This window comes from Argiope bruennichi, chromosome 4, assembly GCF_947563725.1.
Source record: "Argiope bruennichi chromosome 4, qqArgBrue1.1, whole genome shotgun sequence".
Lineage (NCBI taxonomy): Eukaryota > Metazoa > Arthropoda > Arachnida > Araneae > Araneidae > Argiope > Argiope bruennichi.
In genome coordinates this window covers 114,820,899-114,847,123 of record NC_079154.1, presented here as the reverse complement: position 1 = coordinate 114,847,123, position 26,225 = coordinate 114,820,899, and the positions used below count along the sequence as shown (strand labels likewise).

The 26,225-nt window shown below is 30.1% G+C and overlaps 2 protein-coding genes across 2 annotated transcripts; both read right to left on the bottom strand.

Annotated features, from left to right (window-relative positions):
* Positions 1 to 606: 606 nt before the first annotated feature.
* Positions 607 to 3,732, bottom strand: LOC129966411 (sulfotransferase 1C2A-like). The gene is given in 5 exon segments (XM_056080833.1): positions 607 to 980; positions 983 to 1,094; positions 2,044 to 2,308; positions 3,483 to 3,633; positions 3,718 to 3,732. Coding segments are annotated over 5 exon segments (876 nt in total). The 3' UTR covers positions 607 to 647.
* A 6,130-nt stretch (positions 3,733 to 9,862) lies between these two features.
* On the bottom strand, positions 9,863 to 18,306 carry LOC129965960 (sulfotransferase 1C2-like). Its single transcript, XM_056080269.1, has 4 exons — positions 18,029 to 18,306; positions 13,884 to 14,148; positions 12,229 to 12,493; positions 9,863 to 10,484 (listed from the first exon to the last, which is right to left on the bottom strand). The coding sequence occupies exons 2-4, from the start codon at positions 14,131 to 14,133 to the stop codon at positions 10,037 to 10,039; spliced, it is 963 nt and encodes a 320-aa protein (XP_055936244.1). The 5' UTR covers positions 14,134 to 14,148; positions 18,029 to 18,306; the 3' UTR covers positions 9,863 to 10,036.
* Between the last annotated feature and the right edge of the window lie 7,919 nt (positions 18,307 to 26,225).

The following is a 26,225-nucleotide window of genomic DNA, read 5'->3' as shown; positions in this document are numbered from 1 at the left end:
TAGCAATGCTTTTTTCCCGACTGATTATCATTTCTCCGTTTTATATAATTGGTGATTTTATTGGCAATTTTAGACGCAAAACAAATAGGAAATTTTTTTATATGTATTCTAGATTCGTTATTTCGTAAATACAAGCACCCCAAAAAGTTATTTGATTTACGATACATTGGAAATATTTTTGCAATATTTTTTTAATTTTAAGTTGTCTTATGAAGTTCATCTGATTTTCAAATTTGGGATTTCATGGTTTGGGAAATATTACAACTGACTTATATAAAACTTTGGTACGTAGATTTTGACTTTCTATTAGGTACTCGGATACTATTTCTTAGTTAGATTAAATGCTAATGATAATAATCACATATTTTGGAAAACAAAAAGAAGTGCTAAACACGAACTCAAACGCTTTATAAATATTCCTTGAAAGTTTAGTGACTTAAAGTACATGCTACTTTAGTACTTCATCATGCTGAATTTTCTTTCCAATAGATCAAAGAGAGCAAAATTAATGTAATAAATGTACACTTATCATTTAAAAATTTCTTTACTAGAATTTATAAAAAAATATATGAAGTTTGTAATTTGAGTAACAAAAACATACAACAAAAAAGTTTTCCTGAGCGCCTACAATTTCAAGTAAAAGAATATTACATGTATTTCTTCCAAAGAGTTTCTAACTCTGTGCCCTTCATTCTTTCAGCAAATTTTTGATCCATACGCTTACTCTGTTCTTCAGTAAAATAGTTCTTCCAGTCTCCGATGATGCCCTTTCGAACAAAGTTCATTGGAGGAAGAGTATCCACTGGTGGAGCGTTTTCTTTTATCTTGGCGAAAACTTTCTTTACTTCTTCAGGAAGACCCAATTTATCAATGCCTTCTGCCGACATTTTGAAAAGATCGCCAATGCTTTTGTTGAACACTTCTTTCATGTGCTGGAAACTGCTGTATTCCAGCACGTTCTTCAATTTTTCGGGATCGTCTTTCAGAGGCTTGGCGAATTTCTCTTCATCAATGAACAAGCCATTTTCAAGATGGCAGCTTCCGGATCTTCTTTCATTTCTTCGTAAGTCATGAAAAGGACATTCGGGTTGTTTCTGTAAGAATACAAATGAACTATGCCAGGATTTTTCCTCCAAAATTTATGTCATAGTTGTTTTTTCGAACAAACCTAGGAAATTTTGTACATTATTTTTCTATGGCTATGATAACTTCCGAATATAAACCGTACTTTCTTACCTTCAAAACTCTTTCCTTTTCTGAAACGTACATAATATATCGAATTCTTAAATCTAATTTTTTCGCCTTATATAAGAGCATAGCAAATATTTTGTAAAGCCAAAATATTCAATGCATGTTGTTAAGAAGCCTTTGATATCTAAAAGGATCAAAACTATTAATTATTTAGCAAATTAAACAAAATATCTCTCTGTATTGGCAAGACTTATTATGTTTAATCGATTACAATTACATTCAACAATTAATGGAACCTAAATTCGACGAACAGATTTCTTATTATTTAGACTCAATGCTGCCAAATTTATGCTCGTGAAATACAAATATTAATGAAGTTATCAATAATCGTAGATGTACAGATGATTTTAATTGCATAATATGTAAAAGAAATTATTTCACTTTTAGTTTTTAAAATTATGATAAAGATAATTAAAATATTTTTAAAATGTGGAATTTTTTAATGCAGACAAATTTAAGATATCTAAAAGAACAAAGAGGCTATGCTATTAAATATAATGTTTCTTAGAAATCAGTGTATTATCAATTTGAATTAATACTGCTGCAAACAAAAAGAAAAAAAATCTCATATGGAGAGTATTTATATTCAGTTAGAAATTGATCACAGATAGAAATAATTAATTTTAAATTACTTAATCAATGATTTACTCGGGAGAGAGGAAAATAATGTCGGTTTGCAAGCGCATCTTATGGAACGAATTTTTTAATTGCATTCTTTTTATACGAAATTGCTAATACACTTATAATTGTTCCAATGTTGCTCATTGCATTGATGCATCTGACAGAACTTACCTGGGTTCATACCATTTCATCACATGATCAAAGTAGTCCCCAAAGTCAACCTTTCCAGAGATGAAAATTTCAAAAAACTGATTAAAATCCCCAGCATAACCATGATGCGGAGTGCTTTTCACGTGATGATAGTAGGAGACGCAGCAATCTTTGGGATTTCGTGTTATGTAAATGTATTTGGCTTCATCAGACCAAGAATTCAAACCTAATGGTAAATGAGTTTTGAAAGCTACAGGTCTTGGAATACTTTCCGCTACCTTGCCACCTATTTAGAATGGAAAAAATTTACATTCACAAATAAATGGTAATATATAATCAAAATTTGAAATAATTACATAGTAAATCAAACAGAAATTGGAATGGAAATAAATCAGTAATAGGCATAAATATTTCGAAATAAATGAATAAATTTTGAGGGCTAACGGAACAGAAATATCGTTGGGCATAAAATATATCCAATCAAAATAGTCATTATAATTTATGATTCATGGGCGGCCAGCCTCAATTACCCTGCATTTGCTGTTGCGCCTCGTTAGATATAAATATCGAAGATATCTGAAATTTATTTTATCTCAGGATAAAAAGTATTCCAGTGAATATGAATGGAATTACTGAAGATGAATGGAATTTCAATATTATAGATTCCTAACTCAAATATAGATGAAAATTATGGAGTACTAAAGCGTTTTATTTTTTAACTTATGGTTATCAGTGGTTCACTGAATGACGCCTCGGATCTCTGAATATTTATATCTCTGAAGGCTCCTTGGATGGAGTTAGTATGTGTTGCTTTCCAGTGCAATATGTCTGGCATCTTCTGTTTTCTATGACAATGGCAAACATCCGGAAAGGATAAATGCATAAAATATAAAGTGATAACAAATGGGCAAATATTTAAAATTAATATATATATATATATATATATATATATAGTTTTTTTCCCCAGGCGAACCTAATTACAGATCTCTCTTTTTATATATTTCGCATACAATGAAGCAAAACGTTCGTGGCATTTTCACTCAAAATGAATGGCAATACACCTTGTATTTTTTTCCATTATATTTGTATTTTGTGAAAAAAAATCGAAATTTTATAAAGTGAAATTCGGAACTAGTCTTTTTGAAACTAATTGAAATATAGAATCCAAACTTCTTTCCAGTAGTAAAGTCTTGAATTTAGCAAACTATTTCGGTCATTGTCACATGCGTACTTTCATTTATTCAACTGATAGTGTTTTTGAAGTATCTTTTTTATAAAAAAACACAGACTCCCGAACATAAATAAAAGGGGAATTAAAATCGGGACAGAGATTTAAGAAGGAATAAATTCGCCTTAAAATGGATTAAATTTTTAAAATCAAATTTTAGGCTAATCTCTTAATACTTATATGACTTCCTGTACAGATTCGGAAATAAAATGAACGATTTTTAATTACATACCTGCTATTTCAAGAACAGGTGCGTTACTGAAAAACATCATTTGCGATTCTAGAGGTTGTCCTTGCCGAAAAACGAACAAGAGAATGTGCTGGGTCCAGGTAGTTCCACATTTGGGGTAGGTTGCGATGAATACGTCTTCAGATTGTGGTTTCTATTTTATAGCTGAGCGAAAAATATCAGGATCATACATTGGGTTGACCTGGACACCTTCAATGAATTGTGCTGGAAGTTCTACAGATTGATCCGCCATGGTATGAGTTTTGGTCTATAACCGGACAAAAAAGTGTTTAAAAAAATCCATAGTCAAATCGCAATTCAGGATTCTAAATTTTATGATATAGGTTAACCTAAATTATTTGCTCCTTAAAAATTAATATAAAAAGAAATTAACCTCTCTTGGAACCTATATGATTGTTTGAAGAAATGATTCAAAAGTCTTACGTACGAATTGTGAGCATAAGATCAACACATGACATTTAAACTTATTCCCCCCCCCCCGAAATGATAGAAGCATTAAATTTAAATACATCTACATTTAACTGTACAGAATTCATATAGAATAGAATTTATAACATAAATAAAAGGTCATAGAAAAGGGAAATCTACTAATACTTAAAAGATGATCCAAGCTAGAACTAGAGTTTACATTAAAGTCTAATTTTTTGATACTTAAATTCAGGAATGGAATAAAAAATAACAACACATCTTAGTACATATGAATACAATACACTATGCATTTAAATAAAATTCAAGAAAAATTTGGAACATTTTCCAAATCCGGAACAAAGAACCACCATTAAGCACCAATCTGCTCATCTGATAAGACTTGTTATTTTATTGAGGACAATTTTGTGATATATGATTCCTACCTCATAAGTTTCATGAATTTTGAAAATCCTTTGAAGAGACCACATTAAAAACACACAAACATACACACAAATTAAAGATAAAATTATTTCATTGCATTTTTGTGACCGAAAATACCTATAACTCCATGAATCAAAAATTCAAATATTAAACAATTTTCCTTCTGTTTTAAATGCATAAGAAAAAATCCCATTTAATTTCGCTTCTGTTGAAAAATAGAATAATACTTAAACAGTGTTGGAGAATTTTTTTTAAATACTACAAAAACATAAGTAACAACAAATTAATTTTTGAAAATTCTTTTTTAAAATGAATATTTTTTTAAAAAAAGATATTCTAAAAAAAGCTGTTAAAGCTTTAAATCCGTTTTTAAGCTTTCAAAGACATTATGTTTATATTTAGTGAAAATGTTACAAATATTTTAAATATTTTTACATATTAGCTTTCGGCTTGCAACTCATAATGCGTGCTCATATTTTGTATTATTTTTTGAATTCAAAGAAAAATTAGCTTTCGGATGTTTAAAATCATTTAGCACAATCTGTATTTTTCTGGGAAAATTAAAAAAAAAAGAGAGAAAAAAATTTAGATTCAATCGTTGAGGTTTAAAAATTGTTTGGAATGAGTGGATTTCTCATTATATAAAAATAAAATTATTGACAATAGGAAGATTCTGCCTCTATAATTTAATAAAAATAAATATAAATTTCTATAGAAATATTTTTTGCATTCTAAATAATTTATATATTAAAATATATAAATTATTTATTAATATATTTATATACTAACTAACTTCGGATATGACAGCTAGTTATTAACAAATATCATTTTGTAATTTTATAAAGCAAAGTTGTACTTACTATCTTATCGACGGTCAATGTTTCTCGTTACACTGATCAATGTCGTTCTGTTTAAATAAATGAACTGTAATGTTTTGATTCTGAATTTGCCATTTGCTTTTTTAATTATGTTGGTTTGCAATCTTCAAAGTCTAATGCCGTACCAGATTTTATTGTAATATTCTTCTTATAGCTCCATCAAGAATAATTAAATTTTTAGCAGGATGTGAGAGATATTGCTCTTATTTTGAAAATATAATTGTAACAATCATATGAATTAAAAAAAATGTTCTGTTTACTGAGAATGTTCTAATAATCATCGATCTCTTATATCCGGTTTTGGTTAGCTTTAAGTTATTTTTAAAAATAAGAGCTTATCATGTATAGAAAATAGATCATTGATAAACTGATATACACTAGCAGCATGGACAGAATTTTTTTTCTTTTCAAATTGAAAGCATCTTTTGAAAAAAAATCAAAGAGAAATGGCATTTGATAATGATTATATACATTGCCAATAAAAATGGCAATTAAAGAATGAAAAAGTATTCAAATCGCTGAAAACTCATAAGGTTTAGATTCTATTTGTCTGTTTCACCTTCCTTGGCTTGAATCTGTTTGTAAGGGTTTTTACATCAGATAATTTACAGAAAAAATGCTAACCTAAAAACAATGTCGTATTAAAAATATGCACAATAACAGTGCTTACTGTATAAATCACTAAATGATAATTAATTAAAAAAAACAATTATTTATATTTGCTTTGTCTTTCGATAGCTGTTGAAGCATTCATACCCAATTGTTCTAGATTTTTCTATTTCAAAACAAGGGACTATATGAAAAAAAAGTATTGTTGCAAAATTGTGTTAAAATTTTTTTCAAATATATTAAAATACTACAAAGATATAAAAATAATATCAGAGAAAATTAATTTTTAGAATTTTAATGCAATGTAAAAAAAATGTTTTGTTTGATAATATGCTTCGGAATAACTGAGGAAAATGTTAAAATTTTGATTGATTTTTAATATACTGAAAATCTGATTAAAATTTTGGAAACTTTTTCCTATTGCTGAGGAAGTAATCATATTTCGAATTTGACTGTAGGTCCAACAGTTTGCCTCATCGAGCGTTTTGAACTATTTTCGCTTCGCAATCTCTCATATCCTATCATATATTTCGAATAATGCATTAAGATATTTATTAGTAATGCCTATAAATATTATCATGCCAAAGTAGTAAAAATATAAAAAAATTTAGCTACTTATTTATTTGATAACATCTTTCAATAAGTTTATAGAGTTACAACTTCTTTTTTATTTCATTCAATAGGTGGATTTGAATGTGAAAATCATTTAGCCACAGATACCTAATTTGTACCAAAGTCAGATAACAAAGATTGCCCTCGAGCCGTAACTTATTCAAAATGAAAGTTATTTGGAGATGAATTGCATTTCTGGATCATAGATGACAAAGATTATCCTCATGTTGAAACCTCCTACTATGAGAATTATTTGAAATTAACTATATTTATGACCTATATAATCAGATGACAAAGATTATCCTCGAGCCGAAACCTCCTCATTATGAGAGTTATTTGAAATTAACTATATTTCTGACCTATAATCAGATGACAAATATTATCCTCGAGCCGAAACCTCCTCATTATGAGAGTTATTTGAAATTAACTACATTTCTGACCTATAATCAGATGACAAATATTATCCTCGAGCCGAAACCTCCTCATTATGAGAGTTATTTGAAATTAACTACATTTCTGACCTATAAACAGATGACAAAAATTATTCTCGATCCGAAACCTCCTAATTATGAGAGTTATTTGAAATTAACTACATTTCTGACCTATAAACAGATGACAAAAATTATTCTCGATCCGAAACCTCCTAATTATGAGAGTTATTTGGAGATGAATCGTATTATCTGAAGCTTCTTAGATAATAATGGTGGGCTTCACACCGAAAGCCTAACAGTATGAAAGTTATTTAGTGACAGACTGTAAAGTATATGTTCAAATGACTAAAATTGCCTCTGAGGTGAAAATTCTATTCCACGTTCACACATCATTTGCTAGAGAAATCGGTCAAAAGGCAAATTTATCATCTTATTCATCTTTAGAGATAAACTGCATTTCAAAACTGTAGATAGCAAATATTACCCTCGTGCCGAAATTTCCTAATAATGCGGATTATTTCGAGATTAACTACATTTCTAAAACTGCATCAGATGACAAAAATGACATTCGAGCTGAAACCTCTTCATCATGAGAATTATTTGAAGATGAATTAATTGTATTTATGAACTGTAGATGACAAAGATTACCCTCATACCGAAAATTCCTAATTATGAGAGTTATTTGGAGAGGAAAGCATTATCTGAACCTTCTGAAATAACAAAAATGGCTTTCAAACCAAAATCTTAACAATAGGATATTTATTTATTAACTGATTTTATTATCACTTCTCCGTTTTATATAATTGGCGATTTTATTGGCAATTTTAGACGCAAAACAAATAGGAAAATTTATTATATATATTCTATATTCATAATTTCGTAAATACAAGCACACCAAAAAGTTATTTAATTTACGATACATTGGAAATATTTTTCAATAATTTTTAATTTTAAGTTGTCTTATGAAGTTCATTTCATTTTCAAATGTGGGATTTCATGGTTTTGGAAATATTATAACTGACTTATATAAAACTTTGGTACGTAAATTTTGACTTTCTATTAGGTACTCGGAAACTATTTCTTAGTTAGATTAAATGCTAATGATAATAATCACATATTTTGGAAAAGAAAAAGAAGTGCTAAACACGAACTCAAACGCTTTATAAATATTTATTGAAAGTTTAGTGACTTAAAGTACATGTTACTTTAGTACTTCATCATGCTGAATTTTCTTTACAAAAGATCAAAGAGAGCAAAATTAATGTAATAAATGTACACTTATCATTTACAAATTTCTTTATTAGAATTTATAAAAAAAATGAAACTTGTATTTTGAGAAACAAAAACATACACCATACAAATAAATATGACATTACTTTGAAAATAGAGTTCAAAATGAAAAATACAGTAGTGAACACAATTAAGAACGATATTTAAAACCTCTGTCAACTAGACAAATTTATAAGAAGTTTAGTTGAAACATTTTTCTACTATTTTGATTCATTTGAAAACAATTAAAAAATAGGAAATGCATTTTTAACAATAAACCGTATTAGCGCAAAATATAGAACAATATTGTTATGATATCTTCCTGATATAGATCGGCATTCAGAACATCGGACAACATTATGGGAATATCGTATAACATTTCCTGATTTTCCTTTAAGCGAAACACAAATGTCTTTTTATATTCCCGTAAAAACCTAACTGGATCACAACTTGTTCTTAAATATTGCAACCCAATTAGATTTGCATTAGGATGATATTTAGGTGCCAGGGCCCAATAAAGTTCTGTAAAAATCCTTGGGCAATGTAAATTTTGAGAATCATCTTTCTCTTTTCAAATTCAAATATTTTTTATCGATTTTAATTTAATCTATTTAAGTCGATTTTAAGTAAAATAACATTAAATCGGATTAAAATAATAAAACATTTAATATTCAAGAAAGTTTCAATATTTTGCTCATTAAATTTAAAAAAATAATTATATAAGCAAAAATGGAATACAAAATTCCAAAGCAATTTCAACGCATTCTAAATACTCAAATACAAAAATTTCAAAAATAGAGAATTATGTCAACGGAAGCAATTATGAAAGTTTTTTTTAAAACAATCTATGTTCTACATTATCAACTGAAATTTAAGCAATATCTTATTTTAATTTGATTATGTTTAAATAAATGGTTCTTGAATTAAAGAAATCACAAAATTAAATGACTCTGAATGTACCCCCCCCCCAAAAAAAAAAAAATATCTGCGGAACTTTCCCTCTAAATTTATGACATCCCTAAGCAATTGCCTCCTGCAACTGTTTGATAACTGGTCTTAACTGGTTTCCACGGCTTCCCATGCCATTTTTTTAAAAAAAAATTTCCTCATTTAAATTTTCCGCATTTTTCTTTTATCATAAGTTTCGTGGACCGCTAAATATGAAACCAAGATTATTTAGCAGATCTCACGTCTGTTTTTTTCAAACCGTTTTAGTAAATTATTTTATGCTTCATACTTTTTTTAAATTGGTATTAAAATAAAATTGGTCAATGGCATTAAAATGTTTTTTTAAAAAACGAAGTAATTTATTCTTTAAAAACAATTACTGGAAAACAAAAGACGGATTCTGATGCTGGAAACTTATTCGATATATATTCACATTTATTTAAATAGATTTCCGTTGTTTATCAGCTGAATCAAAGGAGGTAAAACCGGAAATAGCAAACTTATGGCAAACATTTTCTTGCAACAGATATTTTAACAAAATATCTGTTATCTGTTTTAAGAAAATATTTTTTTCAAAGCTTGCTTTTATGATTTCACCTCTTCTGATTAAAAAAAAAAAAAAAAAAAAAAAAAAAAACGAAAATCTGTTTACAAATTTCATAAATGTGAATATCTTAAATACCATTACTACATCAAAACCAATTGTTAACTATGATAGTCCTAAGAATTAACTTTTAAACACTTTACACGCTGTTTTAAAGCAAAAATGGTTCAGTCGTTTATTTTATCAAAAAATGTAATCATTTTTAACATCTTAAACATTCTTCTTATTAAAATGGCAAATATATTTATTAATACTTAATCTGAACTAAAAGTCTGAAACTAAAAAAACAAAACAGGAAAGTTTTCCTGAGTGCCTACAGTTTCAAGTGAAAGAATATTACATGTATTTCTTCCAAAGAGTTTCTAACTCTGTGCCCTTCATTCTTTCAGCAAATTTTTGATCCATACGCTTACTCTGTTCTTCAGTAAAATAGTTCTTCCAGTCTCCGATGATGCCCTTTCGAACAAAGTTCATTGGAGGAAGAGTATCCACTGGTGGAGCGTTTTCTTTTATCTTGGCGAAAACTTTCTTTACTTCTTCAGGAAGACCCAATTTATCAATGCCTTCTGCCGACATTTTGAAAAGATCGCCAATGCTTTTGTTGAACACTTCTTTCATGTGCTTGAAACTGCTGTATTCCAGCACGTTTTTCAATTTTTCGGGATCGTCTCTCAGAGGCTTGGCGAATTTCTCTTCATCAATGAACGAAGCCATTTTCAAGATGGCAGCTTCCGGATCTTCTTTCATTTCTTCGTAAGTCATGAAAATCACATTCGGGTTGTTTCTGTAAGAATACAAATGAATTATACCAGGATTTTTTCCTCCAAAATTTATGTCATAGTTGTTTTTTCGAACAAACCTAGGAAATTTTGTACAGTATTTTTCTATGGTTATGATAACTTCCGCATATAAACCTTATACTTTCTTATCTTCAAAACTCTTTCCTTTTCTGAAACGTACATAATATATCGAATTCTCAAATCTAATATTTTTTGCCTTATATAAGAGCATAGTAAACATTCTGTAAAGCCAAAATTTTCAATGTATATTATTACGAAGCATTTGATATCTAAAAGCATCAAAACTATTAATTATTTAGCAAATTAAACAAAATATCTCTCTGTATTTGCAAGACTTATTATGTTTAATCGATTACAATTACATTCAACAATTAATGGAACCTCCATTCGACGAACAGATTTCTTATTATTTAGACTCAATGCTGCCAAATTTATGCTCGTGAAATACAAATATTAATGAAGTTATCAATAATCGTAGATGTACAGATGATTTTAATTGCATAATATGTAAAAGAAATTATTTCACTTTTAGTTTTTAAAATTATGATAAAGATAATTAAAATATTTTTAAAATGTGGAATTTTTTAATGCAGACAAATTTAAGATATCTAAAAGGACAAAGTAGCCATAGTATTAAATATAATGTTTCTTAGAAATAAGTGTATTTTCAATTTAAATTATTACTGCTGCAAACAAAAAGAAAAAAAAATCTCATATGGAGAGTATTTATATTCATTAAGAAATTTATCACAGATAGAAATGCCTTATTGATATTTGAGGTATTTAATTGTCTTCATTAATAATTGCAGATTTTAAAATTTATCTCAGACAAGGCGTTTTTGTTTCTGTGTTGTGTTAATAATATCAGCTGGCCGGTCAATTGGAAATAAATTGACATGGACTCTCTTCCTCACTCAGTTCCAGTTTTGATGTACTCAAGCGCTTGTTACCAATTTACTAGTAAGTTATATGATATTCTTGATGTAAGCTGAGAAGTATAATTTAGAAACAATTTTATAAACACAATACAGAAAGAAGTATATGAGGTCTAATTTATGAATGGCATTTATTTATGAAATGCAGTTGTAAGTCAATAAGAAAAGTTTGCAAAGATCAAATACTTAAGGCAGCTAATGGTTTCTGAATAAAAACTAGATATTACTTAGAGTGTCATTTTAGAAACATTAAAAATATGAGCTAAAGCAATTCACAGCCGACAACTTTTCAAAGGTTATAGTCCAGTGCGTTTGAAGCAGCATCGAAAGATGTAAAAAAACATTAAAGAAAAAGAATGTTCTTTCAAAATATTGCATTTCTCTTCATCTTATGCCTACGACGTCGACCTTCCTCGGTATAGCTTAAATAAAAAATTGAACTGAATAAAAATTGACAGTTAATTAAAAAATCCACTGAAAATTTCATTGATATTTGACGAGTTTAATGTTCCATTTTTTCTTTTTCATGATGATTATCAATTGTCCATGATAACTGTATTGATTTTTGTGTTAATAACGTGCACATATTTGTTAAATAAGCAACTCTTTGTTGTCAAGAAATAGCTAAATTCCTTAATCAATGATTTACTCGGGAGAGAGGAAAATAATGTTGGTTGGCAAGCGCATCTTATGGAACGAATTTTTTAATTTCATTCTTTTTATACGAAATTGCTAATACACTTATAATTGACCCAATGTTGCTCATTTCATTCATGCATCTGACAGAACTTACCTGCGCTCATACCATTCCATCACATGATCAAAGTAGTCCCCAAAGTCAACCTTTCCAGAGATGAAAATTTCAAAAAATTGATTGAAATCCCCAGCAAAACCATGATGCGGAGTGCTTTTCACGTGATGATAGTAGGAGACGCAGCAATCTTTGGGATTTCTTGTTATGTAAATATATTTGGCATCATCAGACCAAGGGATCAAACCTAATGGTAAATGAGTTTTGAAAGCTACAGGCCTAGGCATACTTTCCGCTACCTTTCCACCTATTTAGAATGGAAAAAATTTACATTCACAAATAAATGGTAATATATAATCAAAATTTGAAATAATTGTATAGTAAATCAAAGAGATATTGGAATGGAAATAAATTAGTAATAGGTATAAATATTTCCAAATAAATGAATAAATTTTGAGGGCTAACGAAACAGAAATATCGTTGGGCATAAAATATATCCAATCAAAATAGTTATTATAAATTATGATTCATGGATGGCCAGCCTTAATTACCCTGCATTTGCTGTTGCGTCACGTTAGATATAAATATCGAAGACATCTGAAATTTATTTTATCTCAGGATTAAAAGTATTCCATTGAATATGAATGGAATTACTGAAGATGATGTTATTTCGAATTTTGAATTAAGATTTGATGATAAGACTACATCTGAGTCAGTATTCTCTCTTCAAATTTCCACTTTAACGGAAGGATGCTTTACCAAATATTATTTCTATATCTTATTGTTTTTTAGAGTCTTATAGTGTACTCGAATAAACACATCTACAGATAGTTGATTAATAGCTGGATGTGGCTTAAATTTTGATAGAGATATACAAATCTGGTGAGAATACCACATGCCAAATTTAATCCATACATCGTAGGATCGTCCTTTAGACTGATTTTGCCTAATATTTGACAGAGAATTTCAGTTTGTCGTTAAGACCACATTCCAAAATTCTTCCTCTCTCTGCTTTTGAATTATCATATTCACCGGCAGACAAACAAAGAATTAGGTATAATTGCAAAAATAGTTTTTTTCCCAGGCGAATCAATAAAATCCCGGCGAATGATCAAACTCTTGTCTTGGTTGATAATTACAGATCTCTCTTTTTATATACTTACAGATCTCTCTTTTTATATACTTACAGATCTCTCTTTTTTATATACTTACAAGTCTTTCTTTTTATACATTTCGTATACAATGAAGCAAAACGTTCGTGGCATTTTCACTCAAAATGAATGGCAATACAACTTGTATTTTTTCAATTATATTTGTATTTTGTGAAAAAAAATCGAAATTTTATAAAGCAAAATTCAGAACTAATCTTTTTGAAATTTATCGAAATATCAAATCCAAACTTCTTTCCAGTAGTAAAATCTTGAATTTAGCAAAAATGGTAACTATTTCTCTCATTGTCACAGGCTTACTTTCATTTATTCAACTGATAGTGTTTTTAAATTATCTTTTTTATAAAAAAACACAGACTCCCGAACATAAATAAAAGGGGAATTAAAATCGGGACAGAGATTTAAGAAGGAATAAATTCGCCTTAATATTGATTAAATTTTTAAATCAAATTTTAGGTGAATCTCTTAATATTTATATGATTTCCTGTACAGATTCGGAAATAAAATGAACGATTTTTAATTACATACCTGCTATTTCAAGAAAAGGTGCGTTAGTGAAAAACATCATTTGCGATTCTAGAGGCTGTCCTTGCCGAAAAACGAATAAGAGAATGTGCTGGGCCCAGGTAGTTCCACATTTGGGGTAGGTTGCGATGAATACGTCATCAGATTGTGGTTTGTATTTAATAGCTGAGCGAAAAATATCAGGATCATACATTGGGTTGACCTGGACACCTTCAATGAATTGTGCTGGAAGTTCTACAGATTGATCCGCCATGGTGTGAGTTTTGATCTGTTAATAAAGAATAAAAAAATGTTTTAAGAAATCCATAGTCAAAAAGCAACTCAGGAAACAGAATTTTATGATATATGTTAACCTAAATTATTTACTCCTTAAAAATTAATATAAAATGAAATAAACATCTCTTGGAACCTATATGATTGTTTGAAGAAATGATTCAAAAGTGTTACGTGAAGAATTCTGAGCATAAGGTCAACAGATGACATTTAAACTTTAATACATCTACATCTACATAAATTTAAATACATCTACATTTAACTACATATATATCTACATTTAATTTTACAGAATTTATATGGAAATAAAAGGTCATAGAGAAGGGAAATGCACTAATACTTAAAAGATGATCCAAGCAAAAATTAGAGTTTATATTAAAGTGATAATTATATAAGTGATAATTGTATACGAATTTACTACTGAAAAGCAACAAAATTTCAGTTAATTATTAATTAAAAATTTACTGAAATTTATATTTTGAAAAATTAACGATATACTTTTTTGTTGACATAAAGAATAAGTTTTTGAATAGTTTGGTTGAAATCAATCTAGGCATTAGGAGAAGATGTAGGACATAGATTCAGACACGACTTTCATTTATATTAAGATTACGTTTTGTAAATCTATACTTATAAATAAAACTCAATGTGTGTGTGTGTGTTTGCGCTCTACAGGCCAGGTCATTTGACATAGAGCTACCAAATTTGGTACATGTATACCTTAGAGGTCGGGAATGTGCACCTGGGGTCCCTTTATTTGAATTTTTAATTAGAATTTTAATTATTAATTAAAAACTAACTTTCCCGCCAAAAAAAAATCTTCCATTTTCCCCACCGCCAAATGAGTAAGGCTTCAGCTTTTTTTTCCTCCCAACAGTAATGAGACTAGGGTTAACATTTTTCGGCTGATTATTTCAAACGATTCTGCTTATTTTCTTAATGTTTTATGCTTTTAAAATTAAACATTGTTAATTAATCCATGTTTCAGATTCATTTTGAAGTACTTTTGAATTAAAATAACACAGAATAAAGGAAATTAAAAATGTCTAATCTGCATAGCGTTACCCCAACTGGCGTAGAAAAATTGACGCATTTGCGTTACCGTAACTGGCGTTGAAAATTCACACGCGTATTGTGTTCTGATTGTTGACATGACAACCATTATCAACGAATGATTTAAATTATTTTTATATTAGTTGCATGCTTTTGTAAGAAAATTGTATTTATGTTAGTTATATATTTTTTGTATATGCTTACAGTTTTATGTACATCGTTTTTTAAGTAGTTTTTTTAAACCTGTTTTTAATGATTTAAATTATTTTTTGGTTAGTTGCATGCTTTTGTAATTAAATTGTATTTATGTTAGTTATATATTTTTTTTGTATATGCTTATAGTTTTAAGTACATCGTTTTTTAAGTAGTTTTTTTAAACCTATTTTCGACCGATTATTTTAAACGATTCATTTTATTTTCTTAGTGTTTGATGCATTTAAAATTAAACATTGTTAATGAATCGATCTGTTCATGATGAATCTGAGAAAATTTTCTTGATAAATTCTTGCGATATTACATAAATTAAGAAAGGTATTCTTTAGTGCTCATAAAGTTTAAGCGCTCAGTGACTCTGTTATCAGTAATCATATTATTAAAAAAAATGCTTTGTTTCAGTAAAAATATTATTATATTAATTGCAAATTAATCATTTACACTTTAATTTAAAACATAAATTCTACGAGAGGTAACAGAAAATGAGAGAGATACATATTACGTTATGACTGAAGGCCTTTATAATATTATGAGTGAATTATATGACTCTCAAAATTTGAAGTTTTAAAATATTTTGATGAAGAATATATTAAAGTTGGAATTGCGTAAAATATTTAAGGGTACGACCAGAGTTTAACCCCCTGCTTCGCGCAATTTTTAAAAATCGCCAGCAACGGACTTGCGAAATGTTCAAAAGCAAAGGAGCAGATGTTCAATTATAGTGCATAATAAAGATTGCGAGCTTTGGTGCGTTATCGCAATTTAGCGAAGAAGGGGGTTAAACTCCGGTTCAACCTATTTAATTATTAAAATTTAAATGAACATTAAGATTGGTAAACCGGCTGGTCGCCAAAGGCGGCTAGTTTAGAATAAAGTAAGATGTTTCCTTCTTGTAGTAGCAGAAAAATATTCTAAATATTATTAAATGTAAAATTATAATGAAAAATATAGACGGCAAACAACCATGTATGCACGACTAAGGTATATAATATAATATTGCAAGGAATTGTCGAATTCATCCAGTTTCTGCTATTTACTTATAAGACGCATCAAATTCTAAGTTGTGCCGAAATTCAAAACAAAGCAAACATGACGTCATCGGATGAGCGAACCAATGATAATGTCCGAGTTCCTTCCATACATGAAATAGGGTAGCGAATGGAAATATGCTACCGGATCCAGCATGAGATTTGACATCCTTCTTTTTCTCTTTTGACAGGTCTATTAATCAGTTGTAATAAATTTTGATTATCTAAAAAATGGAAAGGTGATTTCAAATAATAACCTCTCTTTTTTGAGTTAGGAAACAAAGACTACACATTACTGCAATACAACATTAGGCACCTAACGTAATTGAACAAACCGAAAGAAAAAATTCGAATAAGAGAATTTTAATTCCCATTTCTGTTTTGTTTCATATATAATTTGAAACTTTTTTTTTTTACTTTTGCTTACTTCTCTACATGTATTAAAAGTTGAAGGTAAGAATTCATAAAAGTCTAATTTTTGATAATTAAATTCTGGAATGGAATAAAAAAAATAACAACACATTTTCGTACATATAAATACATTACACTATGAATTTAAATCAAATTTAAGAAAAAATTGGTATATTTTCTCAATCTGGAACAAACAACCACCATTAAGCATCAATCTGCTTAACAAATCTAATAAGACGATATTTTATTGAGGATAATTTTGTGATATATAATTCCTACCTCATAAGTTTTATGAATTTTGAAAAACCTTTAAACATTCCACATTAAAAACACACAAATTAAAGATAAAATTATTTCATTGCATTTTTGTGACCGAAAATACCTATAACTTCATGAATCAAAAATGCAAATATTAACTATTTTCCTTCTGCTTTAAATGCATAAGAAAAAAAAACATTTAATTTCGCTTCTGTTGAAAAATGGAATAATACTTAAACAGTGTTTGAGAATTTTTTTAAATACTACAAAAACATAAGTAACAACAAATTAATTTTTGAAAATTCTTTTTTAAAATGAAGATTCTTATTTAAAAAGATATTCTAAAAATATCTGCTAAAATCCGTTTTTCCGCTTTCAAAGACATTATGTCTATATGTATATATTTAACCTTGAGCTCGTTTGAGTGTTCGAAAAAGTGTTGAGGTACATAATAGTTATTTTTATTTAATGTAAATGCTGCAAATATTTTAAATATTTTTACATATTAGCTTTCGGCTTGCAACTCATAATGCGTGCTCATATTTTGTATTATTTTTTGAATTCGAAGAAAAATTAGCTTTCGGATGTTTGAAATCATTTAGCACAATCTTATTATTTTTCTGGGAAATTTAAAAAAGAGAGAAAAAAATTTAGATTTCATCATCGAGATCTAAAAATTGTTTGGCATAATTGGAATTCTCATTAAATAAAAATAAAATTATTGACAATAGGAAGATTCTGCCTCTATAATTTAATAAAAATAAATATAAATTTCCATAATAATATTTTTTGCATTCTAAATATATATTAAGAACAGACATGAATATATTTATATACTAACTAACTTCGGACATGACAGCTAGTTATTAACAAATATCATTTTGTTATTTTATAACGCAAAGTTGTACTTACTATCTTATCGACGGTTAATGCTTCTCGTTCCACTGATCGAAGTCGTTCTGTTTAAATAAATGAACTGTAATGTTTTGATTCTGATTTTGCTATTTGCTTCTTTAAGTATGTTGGTTTGCAATTTTCAAGGTCTAATGTCGTACCGGATCTTTTTGTAATATTTTTCTTATCACTCAAACACTGCGATATTACTCCATCAAGAATAATTAAATTCTTAGCAGGATGTGAGAGATATTGCACTTATTTTGAAAATATAAATGTAACAATCATATGAATTTAAAAAATGTTCTGTTTACTGAGAATGTTCTAATAATCTTCGATCTCGGATATCCGGTTTTGTTTAAGTTTTTCTCAAAGATAAGAGCTTATCATGTATAGAAAATAGATCATTGATAAACTGATATACACTAGCAGCATGGACAGAAAACTTTTTTCTTTTCAAATTGAAAGCATCTTTTGAAAAAAATCAAGAGAAATCGGCATTTGATAATAATTATATATATTGCCAATAAAAAGGCCAACTAAAGAATGAAAAAGTATTCAAATCGCCAAAAACTCATAAGGATTAGATTCTATTTGTATGTTTCACCTTCCTTGGCTTGAATCTGTTTGTAAGGGTTTTTACATCAGATAATTTACAGAAATAATGCCAACCTAAAAACATCGTCATATTAAAAAACATGCACAGAAACCGAGAAAAGAAAAACGGCTCTACAATGTTAGATATTAAATTAAACATCACATTTGAAAATTATTAATATAAAATTAAATGTTAGTAACCATAAAAGGTTTATAAGCAGGATGCTGTCTACCATTATGCGTCATCTTCATGGACATTTTAGGACGAATTTACTGGAATTTAGAAATTTATAAGCTCTTATTTTGATATTATTGAAAAATGAAGAACATCTTTGTGGACTGATAGCTTTAAATTAAAGAAATACAAAAACCATAGCTAAATTATGGCATACCTTTTATTATCATCCAACAAAAATATATATGAAGAATTTGTGCCAGAAAATTTTTATCAAGTGCTTGGAAAAGTTTAGTAATTTAGGGGAAAAAAATGGAATAACTATACATATATTACTAAAATTCTTTTGAATATCTTGAGCCATTATATTCTTTTTCCTTGCAATTCGTCATTATCAATATACCAAAATTTGTATTAAAAAAATCGTTCTCATTTTCTAGATAAAACCCACAAAAATGGTGTCTTTTTTTTTAAACACATTTCCAGTGATTGCATCAGCCAAGCAATGCTCTAAGAATACGAGGAGAAAAATTAGTTCAGCATAGGTACTTTTTCCTATATCTAAAACACTGACTCCCACTATCTCAAAAAGGAAGATGAGAAGCTTCTGGTATGGTAATTGGTTCTTGCCACTCTGGAGGATACAGAAAAAAGTAGGGATTGGCTACCTCCCATAGATGGCGGGAGGTACTTTTGACAGGAAAGGTTGCACCGTGACCGGTGATGGCTCTAGGACTCAACCACTATTCCGTAACTGTCGCGGTGATCCGATCATTCTCTTTTATCCGTGGGCTTTAGGATGGTAGGAGTAGTCAATTCGTGATACCTAAAATACAGACTACAGCATATAATGCAGATTTTTTTTTTTGTATGTGCACCTCCTTATGTTTATGCGCAAAATTCAATTTTACTTTTGGCTCATAAATGATTAAGTGTAGAGAAATTAACACTTTGCAGATGTCATCAAAAAGCATTCCTGGTCGTAAAGAATTTTCAATCATCAGAAAAAAAAGTATAAACTCTGATATTATCAGAATTTAAACTCACTTTTCCCATAAAAAGCCGTTTGAAATTTGCAATTATTTAAAAAAAAATTTGTGGAACAAGAAAAGAGGGAATTGATTAATTGTACATCCTCTTAAACATAATTTAGATATGTTAATATTATCAGTTAAGCTAAAATTAAAAATATCCTGATCTGACGAAATATTTCCGATTGCAGGAAAGATAGCGGGTTAAAAATCATTCAGAATATGCGGAATTCTTATCATAATTTCAAATCATTTCTTAGATAAACAGGAACAGGAAACTCATTTGCGGTAATCGCGATGTTATGTTTCAAAGAACATATTTTTTCCATTAGCTATTTCATCGTTTCCTCCTGAATTATGACAATCTTTACCGACTAGAAAAGATCAAAGATTTCGATTTGATTTTTTTAAATGAATGGTAATGAAATGCAACTGTTAAATGGAAAGTTCATGTAGGTATGTTTTTACGGAAAGACAGAAAAATGATGTTACCTCGAATAACAGATAGATTAGATTCACTGTTATAAGGAGAAAAAGTAAAAATAGTAAATGATTATAAAATATCTGGAGAAAATATAAAGGCTTTTAGAAAAAAAAAAAAAAAAAAAAAAAAGCAAATTTTGAAATAGATACATGCGATTTTATATTTCTAAATTTTAGCGAGCAAGAAAGTTATAGCCATCATGTAAATAAGAAAAACAGTTTAAGTATTAGTCAATTAGATGCCAGATAATAGATATATTTATTATTGTCATTTTACAAGATGTCAAAAATGTTTCCTTGCTAATGTTCTATCTAAAAATATCATATCTTTAAAGCAAGTCGGAATAAGAGGGCATTGGATTTTACAACATTAAGAATTTATTCGGAGCTCCATCTTTTGCTAGCCATAGATTTCTTGATTATATAATTATAATTTATGCAAATGTTCGATCGATTTTCCCTCTAAACTGCAGTTTAAAATTTTTTGAAATTAATCACATATTTATGCGCAAAAATTAATTATAAATATCCTGTACTTGGTAATCATTTTGTCATCACGTTGGAGTAAGTGGTTAGTTCTTCTAGAAAATTTAGAAATATTAAAGAGAAAATTATATAGCATCAGGGGATAATATTTTATTATTTAAAAATATATAAATATTAAAAAATTGATATGCTGATTGTAGCTGCAAATAAGAAAAACACTGAATTTTCTGCAAAAGACTCACAGACACCCTCAACTGAATTGTGAGAGATTATTATTTAATCTGATTTAATCTTTTTCAATTTTTTGTGTGCAGTTGTTCACAGCAGTATAAATGAGCATGCAAGATCATTTGAGATAAAATATTGTTGCGAAATTTCCGGGGTTCGTTTGGATATTGGGAGTTATATGGTGTGGAGAACGCTCAATCAGAAGGCGGCAGTAGAAAATAAAACAACGACGTTTATTTACACGAAGACACACAGGACAGCACAAAGACGACAACTATATACAGCATAAAAGACGATTATCTTCAGCCGAGACGTGCAGCAACAACAGCAGCATATAACAAGACAGACAGACAGTAGCGCACAGCTTAGTTCAGCACTAGCTTCACTCCGTCCTGCTCCGCTTATCTCTAGAAGGTCGGTTCCGACTACTCTTCGACTCCACTGGCCCACGACTCCTCTCCCTTGTTGAGAGGGATTACGGTTCATTGGGGCCGCAGGCCTCACCATCCTTAAATCTAACAAGAAATAAAACTTTGGGGTGAATAAAAATGTTCTTATTAGTTCAAGGTACTAGTAGATGAGGAGAGATTATTAAGATGACACCACAGGAGTGAGGCCAGGAGAAGGCAGCACTGGTTTTCGGGGTTCAGATTAGTAGCCAAGAGCCAATGAGGTGCAAGATACTGGGAGAAACTTGTCAGGACCAATCAGGAGACGGCGAGGTTAAGGGAGGTGTAACAGCGCTGCAAGAGAGAAGAGCTGGGTGATTATTCTAACAGAGCATTAATTAAAATGAGTTTCTTTTCTTCTTTTGTCTTATACCACTTTGATCTTTTTCGCTGCATTGAGAAGGCCAGGAAATTCCGCCAGCATAGACTTGATTTCTCTTAGTGAATCCAAGAAATCTTGAATAGGCATGTTTTCAGGGGTGGTTGGGTTTCCTTGCTTGGGTGGGTCAGGAGCGATCGATTGATGATTACTGAACTTGTTTTTTTGCAGCATCTGCGTAGGATTTTCTTATCTCCGGATTAATTTTGATCACAGGGTAGGATTTGCATCCACGCCAAGAAGCGAGGTGTCCAGCTTGGTGGCAGTTGATACAGATAGGTTCTTCTATCTTTTCTTTTATGTCACATCTATTTGTAGGGTGCTTGCCGTTGTATTTGATGCATCTGGGGGTGCATTTACAGTTCCTTGCACTATGATAAAAACCAGCACAGTTGTAGCACATCGTGGCTTTGTTTCTTTTTCTGTAGGTTTCAACTCTGATCTTTAGAAAAGCTATTGATTTCAGGTTGTAGATATCTTGAACAGATTCAGTCCTTTTTAGTTCAACCATGAAAATTGGGTAGAGGGTTTTCTCACGATAATTTCTCAGCTGGGAGATTCTTAATGGGTGGAAGTTCCTTTCTCTAAGTTCTTCATTGATTACACTACTTTCCATGTTGACTGGGAGACCCTTGATGATGATTTTAAGTGGGCGGTCTTCAAAAGATTCAGAGAGAACATATTCTTGATTCTTTTCATCTAGGAGGGTGAGAATCTTATCTCTTTCATCTTTGGCATATGGCGGAATTTGGATATAGTTATTTCTGAAGGTGTTGACGGTTCTTGGGAATTGTCGGCAGATTTCTTGTAGTATAATGCTGTAGTTTTCGGATATTTTCAGATTGATGGCTGGGATTTTTGACTTTTTGGGATCTTCAGAGTGTGTGATTTCTTGCTTTTTATCGTCTTCCAAGAGGGCGTATTTATTCGCAGTCTCAATGTCAGGTTCATTAGTTGTAGAGAGAGTTCTCTTCGCTGTTTTCTTTGGGGATACTGGTATGAAGTCGTCGACATTCATATCTTCATCGGGTTGTGTGTTCTTCTGTGGAGTTTTTTCGGGTGATGAGTCCGCGGAAACAACGGATTTGGTGGTTGGTCTAGGAGCAGGCTGGTCTGGGTCATTTCTTGGTCCTTGATGTTGATTTACTGTCAAGATTCGGAGCTTTTCGTAGAGTTTATTAAGCTCTTGTTAGGCGTTTTTCTCTAGGGCGGCCAGTTCCCGGCTGTTGGGGTCCTTTCTTATCATGTAGCGGACTTCTGTTACTTTCTTCTTCCCATAAAATATAGCATCTTTGCATCTCTTTATTTCGTCGCTTTTGGAAATTGGATCCATGTTGTCGAGGTCCATAGCGTACGTTATTCTCACGACTGACTATCTTTTTACGATCCACTCTTCTTCACGACCACAACTTCCACGACTCCTCTCCGGCAGCTACAGGCTGCTCCTTTTATAGGTCTCAGGAGGCGGGGCTAGAAGCCTCTCAACCAATCAGGAACGTTCGACGCTTATCTCCGTTCCTACTGGACGGGTCGGGAAAATTCTCGATGTACCGGGTATAATCCATTTTGGCGCCAAATGCCAAAGGCGCCAAATTCGTCTCCAAGTCGACAAATGGTCGCCAAGCTCTGGGATCTCCTATGGAACCCACTATGCTGGGAAGCCGCATCGCAGGTTCGTAACAATATGCTTCCACTGACGACATTCCTGTTTTTTCGTTTTATTTCATTATCATGAAATCTTATCTATTGAAAGCTATTAATAATATTTGCAATCGAAACTGTATCAAAGACTTCATTTACCAGTTTGATGAAGTCACCTTTTGATTGCTTTTTTCTTCAATTTTCTCTCTATCACTTGCAAGAGGGATTTTTAAGCACATGGACTCTGAGTTGCTGTTGAAAATGCGATGTGAAAGAGAGAACTTAAGTGACTTTATGTTATTTTTTTATTACGATTAACTTGATGTTATAAATAACATAAAGTTAATCGCAATAAAAAATGATGTTATAAATAACATCAAGTTAAATGTGACTTCCATGTCTGTCAAAAATTAACATAAAAAGATTTCCAGATAAAAATATGTTCATAAATTTTTTTATAAACCTTTCAGCAAAAATACCTGAGGTCTTTGATGCATTATATTGAGTTTTTTTTCTTAAATGTTTCAGCACTCAGTTCTCTAAATGCTAGTTTTCAGTTTCAGCTAATCAGTTTTGAAGATGAGGCAACAGAACACTTTCTCCCGTCTTAACATGCGTTTTATATTGAAAAGTTGAAATCAAAAGAAAATTAATCCAACTGAATGTAATCTTAAAACTGATTTTTATTGTAATAATAAAATTGCGATCAATAAAATAGTATACTACCGATAATGCTTCAAGTTGCATTACCTCTCAACTACCTTAATGCGACAGGTGATCTGACCTTGTTTTAAAAAAAAATATCCAGTGTTGTTATTTCGTTGTCTGGAATTCCCATACCTATATTTTAAAAAATACTGAGGAATGCTTCAGGTACCCAATAACCTCACTTTACTTCATATTTTTTTAACGTGTTGTAAACAAAGGAAAATACCTTATAATCATCAAGAAATTTGGCCACGAGAATCTGACGACTCTTGATTATAGAGACTAATTGTTATTCTCGAATTCCAATAGATGACTTAGGTGTAGTCTGGGTGTGATACAATAATTCAAAAGTGATGTAAGTGTGAAAATAAATAAATAAATAAAAATTGTAAAATAAAATTCACCTCCATTTATCCAATCCGGACGGGAGACTTTTGTTTTAAAGGATATGACAGATATTGTTATGTTATAGTTGCAATCTGACGAGGGTTTTATGAGAAAAATTTAATTTGCAATCGCATAATCGTAACTCGCATTTAATTATCTTAGATTTTTTTTCATGTAAGATTATACGAAAGACTATGTGTATTTGCAAGAATTGAAACAGCATACCATTTCTGATATTTAAAAAATAATTCTTTTGATGCTTGATAATATGTTACATTGGATATCCTTACTTAAATAAGAATACAATTTGCCTCGATTTTCAAAATTCAGTAACACGAAGAAAAGAAAGGGGGAAAAAACTGAGTTTTTAAGAACCCGTAACAAATAGTTCTGATGAGCATGTGGCCTCATTTTTGTATTAGATGTCTGACAAATAATCAAAATGATTCATTTTTGATTACAAAAAAAGTTTTTTTAGTTAAGGAATTTTGAAAACTGAGACAGACGGTGTTGCTTGCTAAGCAACTACATCAAACATTTTTTTTTATATATAACAAGAATTTGTTGCTTGCTATAAGAAAACGTAAATGGAAGATCAGGATTTTCTGTCCTTTATTTTTTATTTCAGTCTAATCATAATACAGGAACATTAATATAGTTATGGATACTCCCTATGATGCTTGATAAAAACTAAGACTTAAAACAGTTGCCTTGACTGAAGTTTCCAAGGTCTGTTCTAATTATCTCATCTGTAAATTTATTATTGATATTTTAACATATTTATCAAACCCTTTTTTTGAAACTGTGGTGCAGCTTATAAGCCAGATACCAATCTCAGGACACGGGTGACCACTTTTGTGTAGTGGTCTTGTTACTCGGCTACAAATCCCAACGTTGCGAGTTCTTTCCTACCCAATGCAACTTCCTTAAAACTTAAAACATTTTAGGCTTGCTTCGTCTGGCTTTATATTATTTTCAAAAAATTGATCTAATCATACTGATAGGAATGCAAATATGCATACTAAAATATATTTAATACTGACTCGATGCGTATGACTGCAAGTACAGAAACTAAAGCAATAAAAAATGTTATGAATTATAATTTCAAATGTTTTGAAATATCAAAACCAATGGGTATGGTCACCCCGTAACTTTCTCGTATACTCTCTATTAAATATTTGTGCAAGTTTCAGGTTCGAACGCGCAACGTTTCGGTTCATAGCCGAGTAACAAAACCACTTGACAAAAGTGCACACACCTTTCCGGAGGTTGTTATCTGGCTTATGAAGTTACCACCACATATTCTTGTACATTATTAACAAAAAGAAAAGTTATTAGCATGTATCAGTTATGAAAAAGCTGATAAGAGTGCAATCCTTGAGAATTTTCTGGCGATTAATTGCTGGGACAACAGAAAACGAATGTAAGAGAAAATCAAACAAAAAAACTGAAAATCGAATAACTATTTCAATGCATTTTTTGGCAGCTGATTGAAACCAAAACTTGATATAGAACTTCAATTGTAATTATAAGATCATGTACCAAATTTCATTGGTTTAACGTTGCATTTTTGAGTTAATGCGCCTAGTAGCTCGTGAATGTATACTCTGTTAGACGGTTAATTCTTAGACTGACTTGGTTCCAAATTTAA

What these genes read in the sequence shown, in the direction of transcription:
- LOC129965960 (XM_056080269.1), bottom strand. Translation starts at nt 14,133, where the DNA reads ATGGCGGATCAATCTGTAGAACTTCCAGCACAATTCATTGAAGGTGTC. An exon ending in ACCTTTTCTTGAAATAGCAG is followed by an intron (nt 12,494 to 13,883) that starts GTATGTAATTAA and finishes CATTCTAAATAG; the next exon opens with GTGGAAAGGTAGCGGAAAGT. An exon ending in ATGGAATGGTATGAGCGCAG is followed by an intron (nt 10,485 to 12,228) that starts GTAAGTTCTGTC and finishes GTATTCTTACAG; the next exon opens with AAACAACCCGAATGTGATTT.